Source organism: Thamnophis sirtalis, unplaced genomic scaffold (assembly GCF_051295495.1).
Source record: "Thamnophis sirtalis isolate CommonGarterSnake01/CBP01778 unplaced genomic scaffold, rThaSir2_p1.2 scaffold_9, whole genome shotgun sequence".
Lineage (NCBI taxonomy): Eukaryota > Metazoa > Chordata > Lepidosauria > Squamata > Natricidae > Thamnophis > Thamnophis sirtalis.
Window position 1 is genome coordinate 75,776,178 of NW_028261389.1, and position 22,475 is coordinate 75,798,652.

The 22,475-nt window shown below is 45.8% G+C and overlaps 1 protein-coding gene across 1 annotated transcript in view; it reads left to right on the forward strand.

The window, feature by feature from the left end:
• Positions 1-19,005, forward strand: part of LHFPL3 (LHFPL tetraspan subfamily member 3) — a 211,976-nt gene extending 192,971 nt beyond the window's left edge. The window contains exon 4 of the mRNA XM_087723064.1: positions 17,704-19,005. Coding sequence (XP_087579190.1) covers positions 17,704-17,732 — 29 coding nt within the window. The 3' untranslated portion in view covers positions 17,733-19,005. The remainder of the gene's footprint in view (positions 1-17,703) is intronic.
• Positions 19,006-22,475: the final 3,470 nt, after the last annotated feature.

Sequence of the window (22,475 nt, forward strand, 5' to 3'; positions counted from 1 at the left end):
TTGTTGTTCTTCTCTGCACTCTTTCTAGAGTCTCCGCATCTTTTTTACATCATTACATGGATCGATGGATGGATGGCATAGGGTTTCCTGCCTAGGCAGGGGGTTGGACTAGAAGACCTCCAAGGTCCCTTCCATCTCTGCTATTGTATTGTATCTTCAAAAGGATTTGTCTCCTGCTCACCTGACAAACTGAGCAGGTTCCTTAATTAACGTTATCTTAGCCCGATATCTTAGCTAACTAAGAATAGTCCTTTTTTAATCATCGTGATTTCCCCCCCCCCCTTCAAACATTTCTGCCTAGAAAAAAAAGAGGGGGGAAAGGGGGGGAAGACCTCCAAGCTATTAAACAGAAGTTCCAAGATCAAAGCGGTTTTATGCAACCCATCGCTGTTTTCCCTTGACAATAGCTTATCTTCAGATCTAAACATTTGAGGAATCTCTCCGACTGGCAAGAGCCACCTCTTAAATTGTTTCTAATTAATAAGCGTGGCCTGATATTTCTTTTAAAAAGGTGCACTCCCCAGCAGATTCGACAGGCGGGAGATGTTCCCAAAATAAAATGCGAAATGTAACTGCGGCATTAAAAGTTTCCACCTCTACAGCAAAGAATATTTCTGGAGGATGTGCCAAAAAAAATAACGACAACATGTAGCTCTTAGTGCATCTTTAAAAAAAAAAAAAAATCCGGAGATGAGGGATTATTTTTAAGGCCATTCATTTCCTAAAGGTAAAGGTTCCCCTCGCACATATGTGCCAGTCGTTCCCGACCCTAGGGGGCGGTGCTGATCTCCGTTTCAAAGCCGAAGAGCCAGCGCTGTCCAAAGACGTCTCCGTGGTCATGTGGCCGACTTGACTCAACACCGAAGGCTCACAGAACTTTGTTACTTTCCCACCAAAGGGGGGTCCTTATTTTTCTACTTGCATTTTTTCATGTGCTTTCGAACTGCTAGGCTGGCAGAAGCTGGGACGAGTCACGGGAACTCACTCCGTTACACGGCGCTAGGGATTCGAACCGCCCAACTGCTGACCTTTCTGATCGACAAGCTCAGCGTCTTAGCCACGGAGCCACCACGTCCCTATTTCATTTCCCTAATGGGTGTTAATTTGGGACTGCAGGGGGAAATTCCCAGAATTCAATAGATGAATCCTCAATATATGATTTGATATTCTGCACAAAGGCAAGGCAACTCCCACGCTTCCTAACCAGTGTTGTCCGATCGCTAAGTCATGTCGAGGAGCCGAGGTGGCGCAGTGGTTAGGGTGCAGTACTGCAGGCCACTTCAGCTGACTGTTATCTGCAGTGCAGCGGTTCTAATCTCACCGGCTCAAGGTTGACTCAGCCTTACGTCCTTCCGAGGTGGGTGAAATGAGGACCCAGACTGTGGGGGCGATATACTGACTCTGTAAACTGCTTAGAGAGGGCTGAAAGCCCTATGAAGTGGTATATAAGTCTAACTGCTATTGCTGTTGCTATGTCCACGACTTTTTGTGACCCCATGGACCGAGAGACCCCAATCCTCCACAGGGAAATCCCATCAACGTACACATTGACCTACAACCAGACTATGAGCTCCTCTGAATCCACATCAACCACACAGTCAACCAGAGACAGCAATGACCCTCAAACACCCCTAACCAGCCCTTTACCCCACAATGACCCTGATTTGATGTAACCTTTCCCATCACAAGACTCATTGAGGACTCACACCTGATCCATCACAAGTCCCATTACAAAGACCCTCATTTGAGTGACATTGTTGTGGCCCGCCAGCAGGCAGTAAAGCTGGCAGCAGATTCGGACAGTGAGGAGGTTGGGAAGGAACCTGGGCCCGTCCTGGAGTCTGGGGAAGGCTCGGATGAGGGCTCTGTGTCGGAGGCAGAGAGGGGGCCAGAGCCGTATGCCAGCTATCAGCTGCCTTTCAGAGTCAGACGTCAGTGAGGCAGAGGAACAGCTGGAGCCTGTTCCCAGTGTGTGCATGCGCAGAGTTGCCAGAGGAAGGGAACAGCTAAAGAACAGCGGTCGACTTGGGAGTAAGGCCACAGGGGGACGATGAATGGCCCCTCCCAGAGGAAATAAAAGAGGAGCGAAAGGGGAGTGGAGTTTGCAGGAGACAATTCGTTCCCTTAATTGGTTCGTGTCTTTCCGAGACTCCTTGCCAAGTTCTGCAGATCTCAGCCTGGCAGCTCTCCAAGCCAGATAACGTCTGTGACTGTAAATCCTCCCTTGAAAGACTTTGCTGGATGTGAATGAGCAGAATCCACAGTCAATTATTAAAGGGGGGTTTTGTCGGATAAGGACTTTGCTTCCTGCTCGTGGGAAGCCCAGGTTAGAACACACATCAACAACCCTCAACCAACCCATGCAAGACCCCCACCCCTCCTCAACCAGCCCTCCATCTCCCAATGACCCTGACGTGGTGTAATCTCCCTATCCCAAGACCCTCACTTTATGCACCCACACCTGAAGACCTTATCAACAGAAGAACATCGATGCTAACATCCCCCTAAACTCCGCTGAAGATATTACCTAGCCAGGGAACAAAACGTTCAGAAATCAACCCATAAGCTCGGAGAACGAATCTCCACCCTCACATCTACCGTTCCCCAATTTCCAGAGCGAGGAGTTGGCTGTTCCTAACACCGATTTCTTTTTTTCTCACGTTAGAACCATCAGTTCCGTTCACACAAACGCACACACCCACACACACCCCTCCAGTTATTTCTGCCAGAGGCACAAAATAGTGTGCGAGTGGCCTTTTTCATTGTTGTTCTTGACGCCTCGCACACCCGATGCCGAAAAGCTCACCCCCCCGCGGCGTGCGGTTTGCATCTCCGGATTCGCGCCCCGCCGCGCAAAAGCCTTCCAAGGAGCATCAGGGTTGCCATTTATAGGAAACACGAGGCGCTAATTGCTGTCAGTGAGAATATTAAGCGAAGAAGCTCGGATGCTAAAACCTGACTTTGGAGGGCTGTAAAAAGTTTATAGCCTCGTCTGGGCCAGGAAAGTTTCCACTTTAGAGAGTCTCATTTTGCAGTTTTGTGGAAGTGGTTTAGATTGGAGTGATTCCTCGCTTACAGTACGTTGCCGCCAGGGCTGGATTTAGATAAAAAGAGGCCCTAGGCTATTCCACTTATGAGGCCCTTTCACCTCCCATTTTTAAGTTGGTAAATTACATGAGAGACAATAAAATACATCATTACTGTGATATACAGGGCGGGGCATAACCTTTTCCTAGGGGGTCACAGCAACACTTGTAATAACAACACAAATAATTCATACACCATTCGAAAGCCCATCAAAAACTGAGTTTATTGACACGATTTAATAGTCAGTATGACCACCATTAGCCCTTCGAACAGCATTCAAACGAGGTGGATAAGAACACAACAAATCTTCAAACAGTTCCGTTCGATTTTCCAGATTTTTCAACACAGTTTCCAAATTCATTCTCAAAGTTTCAACCGAAACAAATTTAACATTTAATAGCTCATTCAATTCAGTTTTTTATGGGCTTTAAAATGAGGTGTCGCGGAAGTTGTAAACTGCTGTCGATCTTGCTGTGACCCCCTAGGAAAAGGTTATGCCCCGCCCTCTGGAAAATCTGGAAAATCGAACGGAACTGTTTGAAGATTTGTTGTGTTCTTATCCACCTCGTTTGAATGCTGTTCGAAGGGCTAATGGTGGTCATACTGACTATTAAATCGTGTCAATAAACTCAGTTTTTGATGGGCTTTCGAATGGTGTATGAATTATTTGTGTTGTTATTACAAGTGTTGCTGTGACCCCCTAGGAAAAGGTTATGCCCCGCCCTGTATATCAATATATATAGCTGGCCTCCCAACGGAGGACGGCTCTGCTCTGCGGCAAAGGCAGCGAGGCCAGCCGCTTCCCCTGCTGCACTCAGCTGCGCGGCTCGGCCCCCTCGTCCTCACCTGCCTGGCCGCTGGTGGGCTCCGCATCGACGGGGCGGCTACTGGGAGCAGCCACGCCTCTCACCCGACCGCCGGTGCCGGGAACGTGGGCGGGCTCCCCAACTGCCGCGGCGCTGGAACGATCTTAACCAATACATTTTTATGTTTGTTTATTAGTCCTATGCGTAGAATTTCTCCTTATTTTCGGTTCAGTGTTTTAGTGTTCCCTGTTTTTAGAATAGTGTAATTTTAATTTTGCTAACAATTTGAATGTAGGCCCCTCTTGATCTTGAGGCCCTAGGCTGAAGCCTAGTTAGCCTATAGGAAAATCCGGCACTGGTTGCCGCTTCTTAAAGGTAAAGATGACCATCCCAAGTTATAAGAGCCAAGGTGGCGCGGTGGTTAAATGCAGCACTGCAGGCTACTTCAGCTGACTGCTAGATCAGCAGTTCAGCGGTTCAAATCTCACCGGCTCAGGGTTGACTCAGCCTTCCATCCTTCCGAGGTGGGTAAAATGAGGACCCGGATTGTTGTTGGGGGCAATATGCTGACTCTGTAAACCGCTTAGAGAGGGCTGAAAGCCCTATGAAGCGGTATATAAGTCTACTGCTATTGCTATTGCTATAACAGCACTGAGAAAAGGGGAATTATCGCCCGTTTTTCACACTTAACAACCGTTGCAGCATCCCCATGGTCATACTTGGCAACTGACTCATTATTATGACGGTTGCAATGCCCCCTTTGCGATCCCCTTTTGCAAAGTCATGGGGGGGAGGTGGGGAGACAGATTCACTTAACACCCGTGTTACTAACATAACAGTTGCAGTGATTCGCTTAACAAATGTGTCAAGAAAAGTCGTAACATAGAGCAAAAACTCGCTTAGTAAATAAACCTCACTTAGCAACATAAACTCTGGGCTGAATTTGGTCGTAGGTTGAGGACCAGCTGTCCTAACTCAACAACTGCAGTGATGCGCTTAACAACCGGCAGGAGAGGTCGTAAAATGGGGCAAAGTTCATTCAATTATCTGACTTTGCCACAAACATTTTGGGCTCAATTTTGGGGGCGAATTGAAGATTAAGGTAAAGGTTCCCCTCGCACATACGTGCTAGTCGTTCCTGACTCTAGAGGGCGGTGCTCGTCTCAGTTTCAAAGCCGAAGAGCCAGTGCTATCCGAAGACGTCTCCGTGGTCATGTGGCCGGCATGACTCAACACCGAAGGCGCACGGAACGCTGTTACCTTCCCACCAAAGGTGGTCCCTGTTTTTCTACTTGCATTTTTCACATGCTTTTGAACTGCTAGAAGCTGGGACAAGTAACTGGTGCTCACTCGATTACGTGGCGCTAGGGATTCGAACCACCGAACTGCTGATCTTTCTGATCAACAATCTCAGCGTCTTAGCCACTGAGCCACCCTTGCCACTTCTTACCTGCTTGCATTTAATAAGGCCGGTCGTTCTCAACGTACGACCCACAATTGAGGCCCAATGTTTATGTTGCTAAGCGAGACATTGGCTAAGCGAGTGTGGGCCCATTTTGCGATTTTTCTCGCCACATTCTTATAAGTGAATCTCTGCGGTCCTTAAATGAGTCACACAGTTGTTAAGTGAACCTGGCTTCCCCCTTGACTTCGCTTGTCCGAACGTCGCAAAAGGGGAACACGTGATTTTCCCCCCATCATAAATGTACATCCGTTGTCAAGCATCCAAGTCATGTCACTCTGAGGACGCTGCAACGGTCGTGCGAAAAATGGACGTAAGTGCCGTTTTAACTTCGAACGGTGACTAGGCGAACTGTCGTAAGTCGAGGAACGACCCGTACATTCTGTTGAGAATCTAGAATTCTCTCGATCCTGCGGGAATAGCAGAGAAAGTTTAAAACATGGCAAAAAAAGAAAAGAAAAAGAGAGAATTTCTAAAATATGCAGAGGGAACATTTTGAGAACATCAGAGATCAGCCTGGATGAGTCATTGGTCAAGTGGAAAGAAGGAAAAATGAGAAGAAGAAGAATAACAAAAAAAAATGACACGAACGTCTTAAAGGATGGGACAAAAATAGGCTTGTGTGAACTAGGACACAAGAGATCTTTTTTTAAATACAACAACATCAACAACAACTCTGAGATAACCATCAAGAGCAAGAACAGAGGCGTGAAAATAACAGCCAGGGTTTTGGTTCAGGATCAAACGTGGAAAGTTGTTTAATAATGAAGTGTTTAAATTCCAGATTCCGAGACCGTGATGGGAACCCGCGCCATTTCAAATGTTTCTAAGGGGAGACCATACAAGACCCCAAAGCTTCTAGCTATGAAAAGAACAATAAAATGAGGGGGCCCTTGGTGGTCTCTCAGCTTGGTGGTTTTCTTGCAGACGTTTCATTACCCAACTAGGTAACATCATCAGTGCTACAAGGGAGGAGGATTTGTGGAATGATGGAGATGATGATGATGGAGGAGGAGGAGGACTGTGGGGTCCTTGGTGATCTCTGAGCTTGCTTGTTTTCTTGTAGATGTTTCATTAACCAAACTAGGCAACATCATCAGTGCTGGAAGGGAGGAGTGTTTATGGAGGAGGAGGAGGAGGAGGAGGAGGAGGAGGAGGAGGAGGAGGAGGAGGAGGAGGAGGAGGAGGAGGAGGAGGAGGAGGAGGGAAGAGGAGGACTGTGGGGTCCTTGGTGGTCTCTGAGCTTGCTTGTTTTCTTGCAGATGTTTCATTACCCAACTAGGTAACATCATCAGTGCTAGAAGGGAGAAGGGCTTTTATTAATATTAAACATGGTTTAAGGGAGATTAAAAAGCAACATGCATTTTTTTTAATAAAAGTTTTTTTAAAATTTTTTAATCCCTCCCATATGGTTACAGGTATACAGTCACATAATTCTAATTCTTATTTATATTTATCGCTTTTACACATTTGTTTTCCCATATAGAAAGTTAAAATATATTTTCTGGGTTGCTTTCCATATACCTATTTTGTGTTACTACCACTCTCCGTGGTCATGTGGCCGGCACGACTCAACGCCGAAGGCGCTGTTACCTTCCCACCAAAGTGGTCCCTATTTTTCTACTTGCATTTTTAACGTGCTTTCAAACTGCTAGGTTGGCAGAAGCTGGAACGAGTCCCGGGAGCTCACTCCGTTACGCGGCACTAGGGATTCGAACCGCCAAGCTGCTGACTTTTCTGACGGACAAGCTCAGCGTCTCAGCTACTGAGCCACCGTGTCCCTGACAAACCACTCTGGTATAATAGAAACCGAGCGCCGACCACACTCCTTACTAGCACTGATGATGTTACCTAGTTGGGTCATGAAACGTTTGCAAGAAGACGCCCAGGCTCAAGAGCAGCAAGGACCCCACATTTCAACCCCCAGCTACAAATATTCTCCTTTATTGGAGTCTCCAATATTGTGTTCTTGAAACTGGGCAACGTTAAGAGGTTATGACCGTCATCTCCTGTTGTCATATAACTCCTTGTGTAGGTGTGGCGGTCAGCCATGGCCCAGTGCATAACAGGGCATGCGCAGCCATGCTGAACCACACAGGAAAAAACAAACTCCTAAAAGACATAACATCCTGATAGTTCACTCTAGATGTGCCTTACCCAACGACGCCCAGGATTTGACCATATATAGACAGAACTTCCCTGAGCAGTAGATTAGCAATTGTAGTTTGACAGGCTGCCTTAAATCACATGCTGATTGAGATTGAGATTGAGATTGAGAAGTTTATTTATATGCCGCCCTTTTCCCTGGGGGGACTCAGGGTGGCTTACAACTCGAAAAAAGGGGGGGGGAAACAAACATTTAACACGTAGGACAATACGTCATTAAAAACACAACATTCATACCATTCGGGTGGGTTACAGTCTTTAGCCCCAGGCCTGACGGGATAGCCAGATTTTGAGGGCTGTGCGGAAGGTCTGGAGGGTGGTCAGGGTGCGAATCCCCACGGGGAGATCGTTCCATAGGGTCGGAGCTGCCACCGAGAAGGCTCTCCTCCGCGTGGTTGCCAGTCGACATTGACCGGCAGATGGGACTCGGAGGAGGCCTAATCTATGGGATCTAATAGGTCGAGTGGAGGTGATTGGCAGTAGGCGGTCTCTCAAGTACCCAGATCCACTACCATGAAGGGCTTTATGGATGACAAGTAGCACCTTGAAGCGTACCCGGAGATCGACAGATAGCCAGTGCAGCTCGCGGAGGATAGGTGTTATGTGGGTGAAGCGAGGTGCACCCACAATCGCTCGCGCGGCCACATTCTGGACTAGCTGAAGTCGTCGAATACTCTTCAAGGGCAGCCCCATGTAGAGCCCCATGATTGCTGATTGCTCCTCCTGCCTTTGTCCTATCTCAATAAAAGGGGCTCCCAGACCCCCAATCTGGGTCGCTCCATCCCGAGAAAGCTCGTGTCCATGTCTTTTCTCAACATTGGCCTCATGGGCGAACCACGGGTACATCACAATCTCCCAGGGTTTCCCCACTAACCAGCATGTTTCCAAGTTTGAAAAAATGAAGATACAGATCTGTTTACACGCAGATCTAAAGTGATTTCTTTAACTACCTATCTGGGTTCTCGAAACAAGCGTGATTGGTTTAATTGAAGCCCCAAGCTGCATGCACACAACCCCTTGAACCCGGTTAGTTGTAACCTTGGTTTGTTTCTTGGAGGTTTAATGGTTTATCCTCTTAAGAGCCTTTCTGTGCGTTCTACGGGCCTTTGATCTTATCTTGTTGGGTTTTTTTTTTAGATGAAAGCAAGCAATTCCAGAATTCTTACTAAGCAATTAAGAGGATTTGTGTTGACTCTTAATGCTTCGTTTGTGATCCTAATTACGATTAATTTGCTTTTTTAAATTCCTGTCCATCTGGCTTAAGTTACATAAATGTCTCTCTCTTTTTTAAAAAAAATGTCCTCCCCTTCTGAACAAGGGGATGTAATATATGTATTTATGCCTCTGTTTTGCAAGGCAAGGGGAAAGGTGAGGATTTCTGCAAAAGCCTTCCTTCCTTTCAGTGATTTTAAAATGTATTCAGTTCTCAAAGACCCTCCCTTTTCGTCTTTCCTGCAACCTGCATTCTAGCTTTCATTGGCTTCCAGTGCAGGACTTTTATTAATATTAAACACGGTTTAAGGGAGATTAAAAAGCAACATGCATTTTTTTTAATAAAAGTTTTTTAAAAAAAATTTAATCTCTCCCATATGGTTACAGGTATACAGTCACGTAATTATAATTCTTATTTATATTTATCGCTTTTACACATTTGTTTTCCCAGATAGAAAGTCAAAATATATTTTCTGGGTTGCTTTCCATATACCTATTTTGTGTTAATACCACTCTATTTTTCCTCTCTTTTCTCCCTCCCTCCCTTCTCTGCTTTTTTCTTTCCTCCTTTCCTTTCCCTTCCCTTCTTCCCTTGCCTCTCCCCTACTCCTCTCTTCTTCTTCTTCTTCTTCTTCTTCTTCTTCTTCTTCTTCTTCTTCTTCTTCTTCTTCTTCTTCTTCTTCTTCTCCTCCTCCTCCTCCTCCTCCTCCTCCTCCTCCTCCTCCTCTCCTCCTCCTTCTTCTTCTCCTTCTTCTCCTCCTTCTCCTCCTCCTCCTCCTTCTTCCCCTCCTCCTTCTTCTTCTCCTTCTTCTCCTCCTCCTCCTTCTCCTCCTCCTTCTTCTTCTCCTTCTCCTCCTCCTCCTTCTCCTCCTCCTTCTTCTTCTCCTTCTTCTCCTCCTTCTCCTCCTCCTCCTCCTCCTTCTTCCCCTCCTACCCACTCTTCAGTGGTGAGTTTCAAAAAATTTTTGGAACCTCTTCTGTAGGTGTGGCCTGCTTTCCGGGTCCACTGGTGGAATCTCTTCTAACCGGTTCGGTAGATTTGACGAACCGGTTCTACTGAATAGGTGCGAACTGGTAGGAACCCACCTCTGCCTCTCTCCTTCTCTTTCTACCCCTTCCAGCCTTCTCCCCCTTTCCTCCTTCTTCCTTCCCTCTCCTTCCCTCTCTTGTCTGCTCCTCCTCTCTTCCTGTCCTTTTCTGTTGTTCTGGTTATCTCTTTTGGAAGCGGGTTGCGTTTTGCAATTTCCAAAGGACGTGACTTACTAGAGTGAGAGTTCTAAGCTATGGGAGGGGGACGGTCTACCTTGTTTAAGTGGAAATTCTTGCTTGCTTCTGCAAAAGCGTGCGTTTTGCTGTTTAGAAGTAACTCACAGGCAGAATCCATTTATTATTATTTATCATGCTGCCCGTCTCTGTTGAAGCCACTGGGCAGTGACTGAAAAATAGCAGTTAGTGAGAACAGAACTGGGGGGGGGGTGGGTGGGTGACGAACAAACCAGAATAAATGAGCTATAGGAAAGTCACATTTTAGCATAACAGTAAATCTGAGAATGGATTGCACAGGTAAGTCATCGGCTTACAACTGCAACTGAACCCACAATTGCTCCTTTCCAGGAAGTTCTCAAGACAATCATTTGTCTGGAATAATATAGGGTTTCCTGCTTGAGCAGGTTCTTTGGAGTAAAGGCCTCGGAGGTCCCTTTCAACTCTGTTTTTTCACTCTACTCTACTCCACTCTACTCTATTTTATTCTATATTCAACTCCATTCTATTCTATTCTACTCTTTTCTATTCTACTCTACTCTATACTTTTCTATTTATTCTACTTTATTCTCTTCTACTCGATTCTATTTTGTTCTATTCTTCTCTATTTTGTTCTATTCTTCTCTATTTTATTCTATATTCAGCTCTATTCTATTCTATTCTATTCTATTCTACTCTTTTCTATTCTACTCTATACTTTTCTATTTATTCTATTTTATTCTATTCTACTCTACTCTATTCTATTTTGTTCTATTTTACTCTTTTCTATTCTACTCTATTTTATTCTATTCTATTCTACTCTTTTCTATTCTACTCTATATTTTTCTATTTATTCTACTTTATTCTCTTCTACTCTATTCTATTTTGTTCTATTCTTCTCTTTTATTCTATATTCAGCTCTATTCTATTCTATTCTACTCTTCTATTCTACTCTACTCTATACTTTTCTATTCTACTTTATTCTATTCTACTCTATTCTATTTTGTTCTATTCTACTCTTTTCTATTCTACTCTATTTTATTCTACATTCAACTCTTTTCTATTCTATTCTACTCTTTTCTATTACACTCTACTCTATACTTTTCTATTTATTCTACTTTATTCTCTTCTACTCTCTTCTATTTTGTTCTATTCTTCTCTATTTTGTTCTATTCTTCTCTATTTTATTCTATATTCAGCTCTATTCTATTCTATTCTACTCTTTTCTATTCTACTCTATACTTTTCTATTTATTCTACTTTATTCTCTTCTACTCTATTCTATTTTGTTCTATTCTTCTCTAATTTATTCTATATTCAGCTCTATTCTATTCTATTCTATTCTACTCTTCTATTCTACTCTATACTTTTCTATTTATTCTACTTTATTCTATTCTACTCTATTCTTTTCTATTTACTCCATTCTATTCTACTCTATTCTATACTGTTCTATTTATATTCTATTCTATTCTACTCTATTCTTTTCTATTTACTCCATTCTATTCTACTCTACTCTATTTTATTTTACTTATTCAACTCTTTTCTATTCTTTTCTATTCTACACTCTACTGTTCTATTTATATTTTATTCTATTCTACTCTACTCTATACGGTTGTATTTACTCTATTTTATTCTATTCTCTTATACTCTACTCTATTCTTTTCCATTTACTATTCTATTCTACTGAATTTTATTCTAATCTATTCAACTCTATTCTACTCTATTCTACTCTTTTCTAATTTTTTTATTCTATTCCACTCTATTCTACTCTTTTCTATTCTATTCTCTACTGTACTCTACTCTTTTCTATTTACTCTATTCTATTCTACTCTACTCTTTTTTATTCTACTCCATTCAACTCTAATATACTCTACTGTTTGCTTCCCTTCTCCAATGCCTCTGACCCCTTGGTTATGGCAGTTGCTAGCCAGCTTCAAAGAAAGCCAAGATAGGCATCTATTTTGATTTTTTAAAACCCATTTCCCCTAGATGCCCCCACAGAAGGTTGCTGGACTTCTCCCCAGTGCCAAAAGATGTGCAGAAATGATTTGGGGGGGGGGTGTTAATGACTGGGAATAAACCAAAAGCTTGCTAACATCCCTCTATTCCCAAACCAGCCCTCCGGGAAATGAAGCTTTTGTGCAGAAGCCAATAGCCGATACTAAATTACTTTGGGAAAAATCAAAAGTCCGGCCTAGGCACGTTCCTCACAATGCATCAAAATCACTTTTCCATAAGCTGGGTAAAATTTAATCAATCAAAGCTGCGTTTCCGATCGGTGGAAGACATGAATTAAATATAGAGATGGCAGCCATGGGCTGGAAAGCACGATTGCCTAAAATCGAAGAGGCCCTGCATAATTGTGCGCCTCGTTCAACAGACGGTATCTACAAGCCCTATTGAATGTTGTGCCGGAGATGCGGAAATGTTAAATTATAAAAAAAATATAGCCGAGTGGCTAAAAAAATTCATTCTTTGACATCTCAGGAAACTTTTGGAGAATGGCGCCATCTGTGGTAGCGAGCGATACTGTGGCCTTCGTTTGCCATCTGCGGTTGAGCTCTTAGTTTAAACATTTTATAGGATTATAGAATTTAAAAAATACAAAAATACAGCAGATTCAGACAGTGAGGAGGTTGGGGAGGAAGATGGGCCAGTCCTGGAGTCTGGGGAAGGCTCTGATGAGGACTCTGTGTCGGAGGCAGAGAGGGGGCCAGGGCCATAGGCCAGTTATCAGCTGCCTTCAGAGTCAGACATCAGTGAGGCAGAGGAACAGATGGAGCCTGTTCCCAGTGTGCGCATGCACAGAATGGCCAGACAAAGGGACCAGCTAAAGAACAGGGGTCGACTTGGGAGTGAGGCCACAAGTGGAGGATGAATGGCCCCTCCCAGAGGGAATAAAAGAGGAGCGAAAGGGGAGTGGAGTTTGGCAGGAGACAAATTAGTTCGCTTAATTGGAGACTCCTTGCCAAGTTTTGCAGATATCGGCCTGGCAGCTCTCCAAGCCAGATAAGGTCTGTGACTGTAAATCCTCCCTTAAAAGATTTTGTTGGATGTGAATGAGCAGAATTCACAGTCAATTAATAAAAGGGTTTTTTTGTCGGGACAAAGAGTTTGTTTCATGCTCTTGGGGGAAGCCTCGTTCAGAATACAGTTTCAGGATTTGGGTTTGGCTAATCTAGGTAACAGAAGGCTTAGGAGGGCATGATAGCAGTCTTCCAATATTTGAGAGATTGCCACAAAAAAGAAGGGGGTCAACTTATTTTCCAAAGTCACCTGAAGATAGGACAAGAAACAATGGATGGAAACTAATCAAGGGGAAAAGCAACATGGAATTAAGGAGAAACTTCCTAACAGTGAGAACAATTAGCCAGTGGAGCAGCTGCCTCCAGATGTTGAAGGTGCTTCATCACTGGAGGTTTTTAAGAAGAAACTGGACAATCACTTGCCTGAAATGGTATAGGGTCTCCTGCTTGAGCAGGGGGTTGGACTAGAAGACCTCTAAGGTCCCTTCCAGCTCTATTCTGTTGAATTGATTCACTGGTTCACTTGAAACCTCTCAACGTCCTTGAAAACACATTGCACTTCATGTAGCAACTACAACATTGTGGGGAGACTACGGCAAGGGAATTTTTGCATAAAACAAATTTGCCTTTTAAAACACTTCCTTCTTAACCGGGAGCAGCAAATTAAGATTTTAATGCCGTGCCCTCTGTAATGAACTACATATGAATGAGGCTTATTTTTAGCAAATAAATGCTAATGTAATCTTTTGCACGGGACCCAGGGGCTAAGACGCAGAGATTGTCGATCAGAAAGGTCGGCAGTTGGGCGGTTCGAATCCCTAGCGCCACATAACAGAGTGAGCTCCTGTGACTTGTCCCAGCTTCTGCCAACCTAGCAGTTTCAAAAGCACGTAAAAAATGCAAGAAGAAAAATGGGAACCACCTTTGGTGGGAAGGGAACAGCGTTCCGTGCGCCTTCGGGCGTTGAGTCATGCCGGCCACATGACCACGGAGACGTCTTCGGACAGGGCTGGCTCTTCGGCTTTGAAACGGAGATGAGCACTGCCCCCTAGAGTCCGGAATGACTAGCGCATATGTGCGAAGGGAACTTTATCCTTACCTAATTTTTTGCCGTTGTAAAAATAGAAGGCTGTACTAGTCAAGGGAGAAAATCAGGAACATTTCCCCCCCACCTCCCGTTACTGCAGAAAGTCCTCGAATTACAATTTCAAAGGAGCCCAACATTTCTGTTGCTAAGTGAGACATTTCTTCAGTGAGCTTTGCCCCACTTGACGAGCTTTCTTGCCTGTAGCTGCTAAGTGAATAAATGTGATTAAGTTAGCAACATGGTCGTTAAGTGAAACCGGCTTCGCTGCTGACCTTGCCCATCATTTAGCGACCGTTCAAACGTCGTTTTAAAAAGGGACGTATGGCCATTTTTCACACTTACGACCGGGGGTGGGCGGGCAGCATCCCCAGGGTCACATGATTTACATTTCGGATGCTTGGAAAGAGACTCACAGTTATGACGGTTGCAGCATCCTCGGAAGTTCCGTGATCCCCTTTTGTAAACTTCTGAGAAGCAAAGTTGATGGAGAAGATCAGGTTCACTTAAAAACTGTGTGATTAACTGGACAACTGCAGCGATTCACTTAACAAATGTGACGAGAAAGGTCGTAAAACGGAGCAAAACGCACTGAACACAGGTGTCGCTTACCCACCGGAAATTTAGGCTTCAATTGTGGTCGTTAAGTCCAGAACTACCTGTAATTCTCCTTTCTTCTTTTGGAAACATGGAAGGAAGTTATCTCCCAACCATTTGCAGATGTGGGTTCTGTTATCCTGCAAATCCTTATCGTTTCATTGTTGTTCAGTTGCTAAGTTGTGTCCAACTCTTCCAAAGATTCTTTTTTGGGATTTTTGAGGCTACTGGACTTTCTTGTTTTTTTCTTTAAAGACATTTCACTTCTCTTCCAAGAAGCTTCTTCAGCTCTGACTGGATGGTGGGGAATGGAAGGATTTATGCTCCTTGCAGACAGCTGGTCATTTGCATCCTTTTAGAGGGTCGTTGAGGCCACTTGGAGGTTTTATCTGTGTCCTTAAGGTCATATGAGTGGTGCAAATGGTTCCTGTAGTCTGCAATTTTTCCCTCTGGAAATCCATTCCTACTCCCACACCATTCAAAGGGTGCTCATCCCAAATTTCATAGCTAAAGGTTTGTAGGGATTCTCGGTCATCCAGAGATACACTCCAAGTGGTCTCAACGACCCTCTAAAAGGATGCAAATGACCAGCTGGTTGCAAGGAATATAAATCCTTCCATTCCCCATTGTCCTATCAGAGCTGAAGAAGCTTCTAGGATGAGAAGCGAAGTGTCTTCAAAAGAAAAATAGCAATAGTAATAGCAATAGCAGTTAGATTTATATACCGCTTCAATAGGGCTTTCCGCCCTCTCTAAGCGGTTTACAGAGTCAGCATATCGCCCCCACAGTCTGGGTCTTCATTTCACCCACTCGGAAGGATGGAAGGCTGAGTCAACCTTGAGCCGGTGAGATTAGAACCGCTGAACTGCAGATAACAGTCAGCTGAAGTGGCCTGCAGTACTGCACCCTAACCACTGCGCCACCTCGGGAAGGGAGTCCAGTTGCCTCCTCCAAAAAAAAGCACCTTTGGGACAACCATGACCTGGATGACTGAGAATCTCTACAGACTTTTGTCTGAGTCTCCGCGTGGACCACAGCGCACCGTGCCCCTGTCCTCCTCTATCTCCTGGAGCGTGTCCAAATTCATGTTCGTTGAACCGATGACCCTATCCAACCAACTCATCCTTTGATCGTCCCCTTCTCCTTTTCCCTTCCTCCCCAACCTCAGGAGGTGAGCATGACGATTAGACCTTCCAAATGTTTTCTGTGGAAGAAACCAGAGGTGGCATTCAGGTGGTTTGGACCGGTTCGGGCGAACCGGGAGCAGAGATAGCGGGGTGTGCCCGCCCACCTGCCCTGTGTCAGAATAGTCATGAACTGGCAGAGACATGGTAACAGGTTAGCCAATGAGACTTATTTGGAAACAGAAAGTTAAGTGAGAAGTCTGGGCGTGGCTGAGCTGTACTAAGCTCTGAGCTCTCAAACAAAACTAGACTGGACTTATCTGAACTGAACTGAAACTGCTGTTGGTATTGTATATATCAATAATGGATAATCTTTTTGCCATCGCGTGCCAAAAGGGGGGAAGTACAGGGGGGTTGTGCATGGGCGTGCCCCAGTGGTGGGGTTCCGGATCCAGTTCCAACTGGTAGGGTTGGAACGGGCCTGGCGTAGCCCACATGGACATCTGCTGCGTCATCTCCGGATGCCTCAGCGGTGCTCCCGCTGCTCGGCGAACCATCACACAGGCGCCATAAGCACCATGTGCATGGAAGTGCCAAAGGCTTAAAGGACAGGTAAGGAGCTCGGGCGGGCAGGTGGGCCCTCCGGAGTACCGTACCGGTACTGGGTACTCCACGGAGGCTCCGGTACAACTATACCAGGGCGTACCGCTTGCAACCCACCACTGGCGTGCCCACACCCATAATTCTATGTGTGCGACCCTCCTGTGCATGTGCTCGTGACCCCCCCTCCCATTTTTGGTGCACAATGGATCCATTTTTCTCCCTCCCTAGGCTCCAGAGGCTTTGTAGGAGCCTGGGGAGGGCTAAAATGGCCTCCCTCTCCCCTCTGCCAGAGGCCTTCGGGAGGCTTCCCTGAAGCCTACGGAGAGAGAGAAATGACCCAATGGTGAAAAGAGTAAGGTTCTACATTTAGGCAAGAAAAACCAAATGCACAGGTACAGTTTAGGTGGTACCTTGCTCAATAGTAGTAACTGTGAGAGGGATCTTGGAGACCTAGTGGACAACCATTGAAATAGGAGCCAGCCGTGTGCAGCAGCTGCCAAAAAAGCCAACACAGTTCTAGGCTGCGTAAACAGAGGGAGAGAATCAAGATCACGTGAAGTGTTTTAATACCACTTTATAAGGCCTTGGTAAGGCCACACTTGGAATACTGCATTCAGTTTTGGTCACCACGCTGTAGAAAAGATGTGGAGACTCTAGAAAGAGTGCAGAGAAGAGCAACAAAGAGGATTGGGGAGGATTGGAGGCTAAAACATATGAAGAACGGTTGCAGGAACTGGGTATGTCTAGTTTAATGAAAAGAAGGACCAGGGGAGACATGATAGCAGTCTTCCAATATCTCAGGGGCTGCCACAAAGAAGAGGGAGTCAAGCTATTCTCCAAGACACCTGAGGGCAGGACAAGAAGCAGTGGGTGGAAACTAATCAAGGAGAGAAGCAACTTAGAACTGAGGAGAAATTTCCTGACAGTTAGAACAATGAATCAGTGGAACAGAAGTTGCCTCCAGAAGTTGTGAATGCCCCAATGCTGGAAGTCTTTAAGAAGATGCTGGATAGCCATTTGTCTGAAATGGTATAAGGTTTCCTGCCTAGGCAGGGGGTTGGACTAGAAGACCTCCAAGGTCCCTTCCAACTCTGCTATTGTATTGTAGTGTAAGAAGGAGAAGAAAACAGTTCTAAAAATAGAAGGAGGGGAAAAACCCTCAATTTAACCAATGTATTACCGAAAGCTGAAAGAGAATTGAGTTATGTTCCAGTGAGGTCTTTGACTTCAACTTTCAAACGTGAATTTCTTGAGTGCTAACTCTGTTTTTTTCTCTTGTCTGTTTTACTTTGCAGTTTTGTTAAGTGAATCTTCACTAGAATGAGCAGTAAACAGCTTTTGCACATCAACATTAATGGAGAAAGGAAGAAAAAAAATCCTGGGATGGAGAGAACATGGATGGATGGATGGATGGATGGATGGATGGATGGATGGATGAATGAATGAATGAATGAATGAATGAATGAATGAATGAATGAATGAATGAATGAATGAAAGAAAGAAAAAAACTGCCTTCTAAACATAGCTCAGCCAGACATGGGAGAATTCTCTCGTGAGAAGATTCAAGATGTGAATTTGGCCATCAGCCGATTAGAAACCGCGGCTCTGGACAACATTCAGGAGGCGTGCATGAAAAGTCACACCAGGGGAACATAATTTCAAAAGGGGGGGGGACGGGAGAGCTGCAAACATCCATGCATCAAAGAAATGTGCACACTTTTTAAAGAAATGCTCTGAAGGGAAGAAAACGCTGCAAGAGGCAGGAAGGGAAGAGAATTCCTCCGCTAAAACGCCTGGGAAGAAAATTGGATATTGCTTGCTGCTGTTTTACCACACCCAAAAACAGACCCCCCATGTTTTGTGACGGCCATAAACTTGTTGTTATTTTTTTTCTTTCGCCATTTGCACACGCTCCATGCTTCACTCTATCCTTTTTGGGAGGGGGGTATAGGACACCTGCAATGAAGAGGGGGGGGGTCTGATGCATTTTTTCATGTCGCTGAGGTGATGGTTTCAGTGGTGGGATTCAAAAGTTTTTTGTGGGAGTGGTTTTGTGGGTGTGGCTTTATGGACGTGGCAGGGGGAGGATGTACTTCAAAATCCCCATTCCCTCCCCACTCCTGGTGGGGAAGGATACTGCAAAATCCCCATTCCCTCCCCGCCCGGTTTTCCAATTTTGTTCTCCTGTTCAGGGCAACACAAGATGATCAGCTGGGAAGCAGCAGGGGCGCGGCCAGCCTATTTGCTGGTTCTCTGAACTACTCAAAATTTCCGCTACCGGTTCTCCAGAACCTGTCAGAACTGGCTGAATACCACCTCTGGTGAAACTGCGCTGGGGTGGAGTTACGGATGGGGGTTGGAGGGACATGGAGGGGAGGGTTCTTTCTTGGGAAAAATCAGTGGAAGGAGAGCTAAGGCATCTTCTTCCCCCATTTTGTCATGGGTGGGAGCTGGAATAGCCATTTAAATGTGTGTCTTGCGTGTTTGCCCGTTCTTCACCCTTTAGCTACCTTCTTAGCAGGGGAGAAGAGAAGAGGAGGAGGGAGGAGGAGGAGGAGAGGAAGACAGGAGGGGAGAAAAGGAAGAGGAAGGGGACAGGAGGGGAACTTCCCCGCCGCACTGAAAGCGGCGGTGGTGAGACCCCTCCTGAAGAAACCATCCTTGGATCCGGCTGTCCTTAATAGTTATCGCCCTGTCTCCAACCTTCCCTTTCTGGGAAAGGTTGTTGAGAAGGTGGTGGCCTTTCAGCTCCAACGGTCCTTGGAGGAAGCAAACTACCTAGACCCCTTCCAGTCAGGCTTCAGACCCGGCTACAGCACAGAAACCGCTTTGGTCGCATTGATGGATGATCTTTGGAGAGCCAGAGATGAAGGACATCCCTCCATCCTGGTCCTCCTTGACCTCTCAGCGGCTTTCGATACCGTCGACCATGGTATCCTTCTGCGACGACTGCGGGAGGTGGGAGTGGGAGGCACCGTGTTACGGTGGTTCTCCTCCTACCTCTCGGACAGGTCGCAGTCGGTGTTAGTGGGGGGGCAGAGATCGTCCCCTAGGCCCCTAAATTATGGGGTGCCTCAGGGGTCGGTCTTATCCCCCCTACTATTCAACATCTACATGAAACCGCTGGGAGAGATCATCCGCAGGCACGGGATCAGATACCATCAATATGCGGACGATACTCAATTGTATCTGTCCGCCCCGTGCCAACTCAATGAAGCGGTGGATGTGGTGAGCCGGGGTCTTGAGGCCGTTATGGACTGGATGAGGGTTAACAAGCTTGTGCTCAACCCGGAAAAGACCGAGTGGCTGTTGTGTTTTCCTCCCAAAGATTTGGCTAATATACCATCACTCAGGCTGGGGGGTCAAATTCTATACCCCTCAGAGAGGGTTCGCAACTTGGGAGTCCTCCTGGATCCGCAGCTGTCATTTGACCACCACCTAACGGCTGTGACCAGGGGGGCATTCGCCCAGGTTCGCCTGGTGCGCCAGTTGCGACCCTTCCTGAATCGGGAGGCTCTCACAACAGTCACTCGGGCCCTAGTGATCTCTAGGCTGGAATACTGCAATGTGCTCTACATGGGGCTGCCCTTGAAGAGCATCCGGCGACTTCACCTAGTGCAGAACGCAGCCGCGCGAGTGATTGCGGGTGCTCCTCGATTCACCCGCATAACACCTATCCTCCGCGAGCTGCGCTGGCTACCTGTCGATCTCCGGATGCGCTTCAAGGTGCTATTAATCACCCATAAAGCCCTTCATGGCAGTGGATCTGGATACTTGAGAGACCGCCTTCTGCCAATTACATCCCTGCGACCAATAAGATCTCATAGGTTAGGCCTCCTCCGTATTCCATCGGCCAGCCAGTGTCGGCTGGCAACTACAAGGAGGAGGGCCTTCTCAGCAGTAGCCCCGGCCCTTTGGAACGAGCTCCCTGTAGAGATCCGCACCCTCTCCACCGTCCAAGCCTTCCGCACAGCCTTGAAGAACTGGCTCGCCCGCCAGGCCTGGGGATAAGGATAGTGACCCCTCCCGAATGATGAATGTATGTTGCTTACCATTTTAGTATTTGTCTCTATTTTGTTGTCTGTATCCCCCCCCTTCCTAGTTTATGTGAGCCGCCCTGAGTCCCCTCAGGGAAAAGGGCGGCCTACAAATTCCAATAAAATGAAAATGAAAAAAAAAAAATGAAAATGAGAGAAGGGAGGAGGAAGAGAGGAAGAGGAGGAAAGCAGAGGAGTTGGAAGGGGGAGAGGAGGGGGAAAGAAAAGAGCAAAATGGAAAAAAAAGAAAGAGGAGAGGAAAATCAGAGTCAGAATAGAGCTGGAAGGGTCCTTGGAGGTCCTCTAGTCCAGCCCCCTGCTCAAGCAGGCGATCCTATACTATTCCAGACAAGTGGCTGTCCAGTCTCTTCTTAAAAACCTCCAGTTGATGGAGCATCCAGAACTTCTGAAGGCAACTTCTGTTCCTCTGGTTAATTGTCCTCACTGTTAAGAAGTTTCTCCTCAATTCGAATTTTTTAAAAATCAAAAAATCAAAAAAGAAGAGGGGAGATGAGGAGCAAAGGGGGGGAAGGGAGAAGAGGAGGAAGGAGGAGAGAAAGGAGAGGGAAACGAAAAGAGACAAAAAGAGGGGGGAGAGGAAGAGAGAAGAGAAGAGGAAAAAAGGAAGGGAAGAAGGAAAGGATAGGAAAGGAAAGAAGAAAAGGAAAGAAGAAAGGGAAGAGGTGGGAAAAAGTGAGGGGAGGGGAGGAAAGGAATGGGAAGGAAAGGAGGAAAGGAAAGGAAGGAAAAAAGGAAAGGAAAGAAAGAAGGAAAAGAAAGGAAGAAAAGGAAAGAAGGAAGGGAAGAAGAAAAGGGAAGGGAGGAAGGAAAGGAAAGAAGGAAGGGAAAGAAAGAAGGGAAGGAGGAAGGAAGGGAAGGAAAGAAGGAAGGGAAGGAAAGGAGGAAGGGAAGGAAGGAAAGAAGGAAAGGAAAGAAGGAAGGGAAAGAAAGAAGGAAATGAAGAAACGGAAGGAAAGAAGGAAGGGAAGGAAAGGAGGAAGGGAAGGAAGGGAAGAAGGAAAGGGAAGGAAGGAAGGGAAAGAAAGAAGGAAATGAGGAAGGAAGGGAAGAAGGAAAGGAGGAAGAAAGGGAAGAAGAAAAGGAAAGGAGAAAGGGAATGGAAGGAAAGGAGGAAGGAAAGGAAAGGAGGAGAGAAGGAAGGAAAGGAAAGAAGGAAGGGAAAGAAAGGAAATGAGTAAGGAAGGAAAGGAAAAGAAGAAGGGAAGGAAAGAAGGAAAGGAGGAAGGAAGAAGAAAAGGAAAGGAGAAAGGGAATGAAAGGAAAGGAGGAAGGAAAGGAAAGAATGAAGGGAAGGGAAGAAGGAATGGAAGGAAAGAAGGAAGGAAAGGAAAGGAAAGGAGGGAAGGAAAGGAAAGGAAAGAAGGAAGGGAAAGAATCAAGGAAATGAAGAAGGAAGAAAAGGAAAGGAGGAAGGGAAGGAAAGGAGGGAAAGAAGGGAAGGAAAGGAAAGTGGGGAGGGGAGGGTAACAAAAGGAATGTAATCTTTCCAGGAGAAGTTGAGAATATTTTTCTTAATGGCAGAGGAGGAGAATGACTGGTGTAAATTATGGCTGAGACAGAAAACTGAGGCCTTTCTTGCTACTAATTGAGGACATCCCACTTCAGAGGAACTTTTGCTTTGCTTTTGCCCCTTGGTGTAAAATGTCATTTCAAAGGAATTAGACAGGGAGTCCTCGACGCAATGACCACGAGGGAACCCCCAATGTCAGTTGCTGAGACAATTGTTAAGTGAGTTTTGCCCCATTCTATGACTTTCCTTGCCTCAGTTGTCCAGTGAGTAACATGGTCCTTAAGCGAATCTGACTTTTCCATTGAGTTTGCTGATCAGAAGATTACGACCGTCGTAAATGCAAGTCAGCGGTCAAGCATATCTGAACGTACATCGCCTAACCATGGAGATGCTGCAGCGGTCGTAAGTGTGGGACACGGCCAGGCGTCCCTTTTTTCAGTGCCGTTGTAACTTCAAACGGTCACTAAATGAACTTTCGTAAGTCGAGGACTATCTGCAT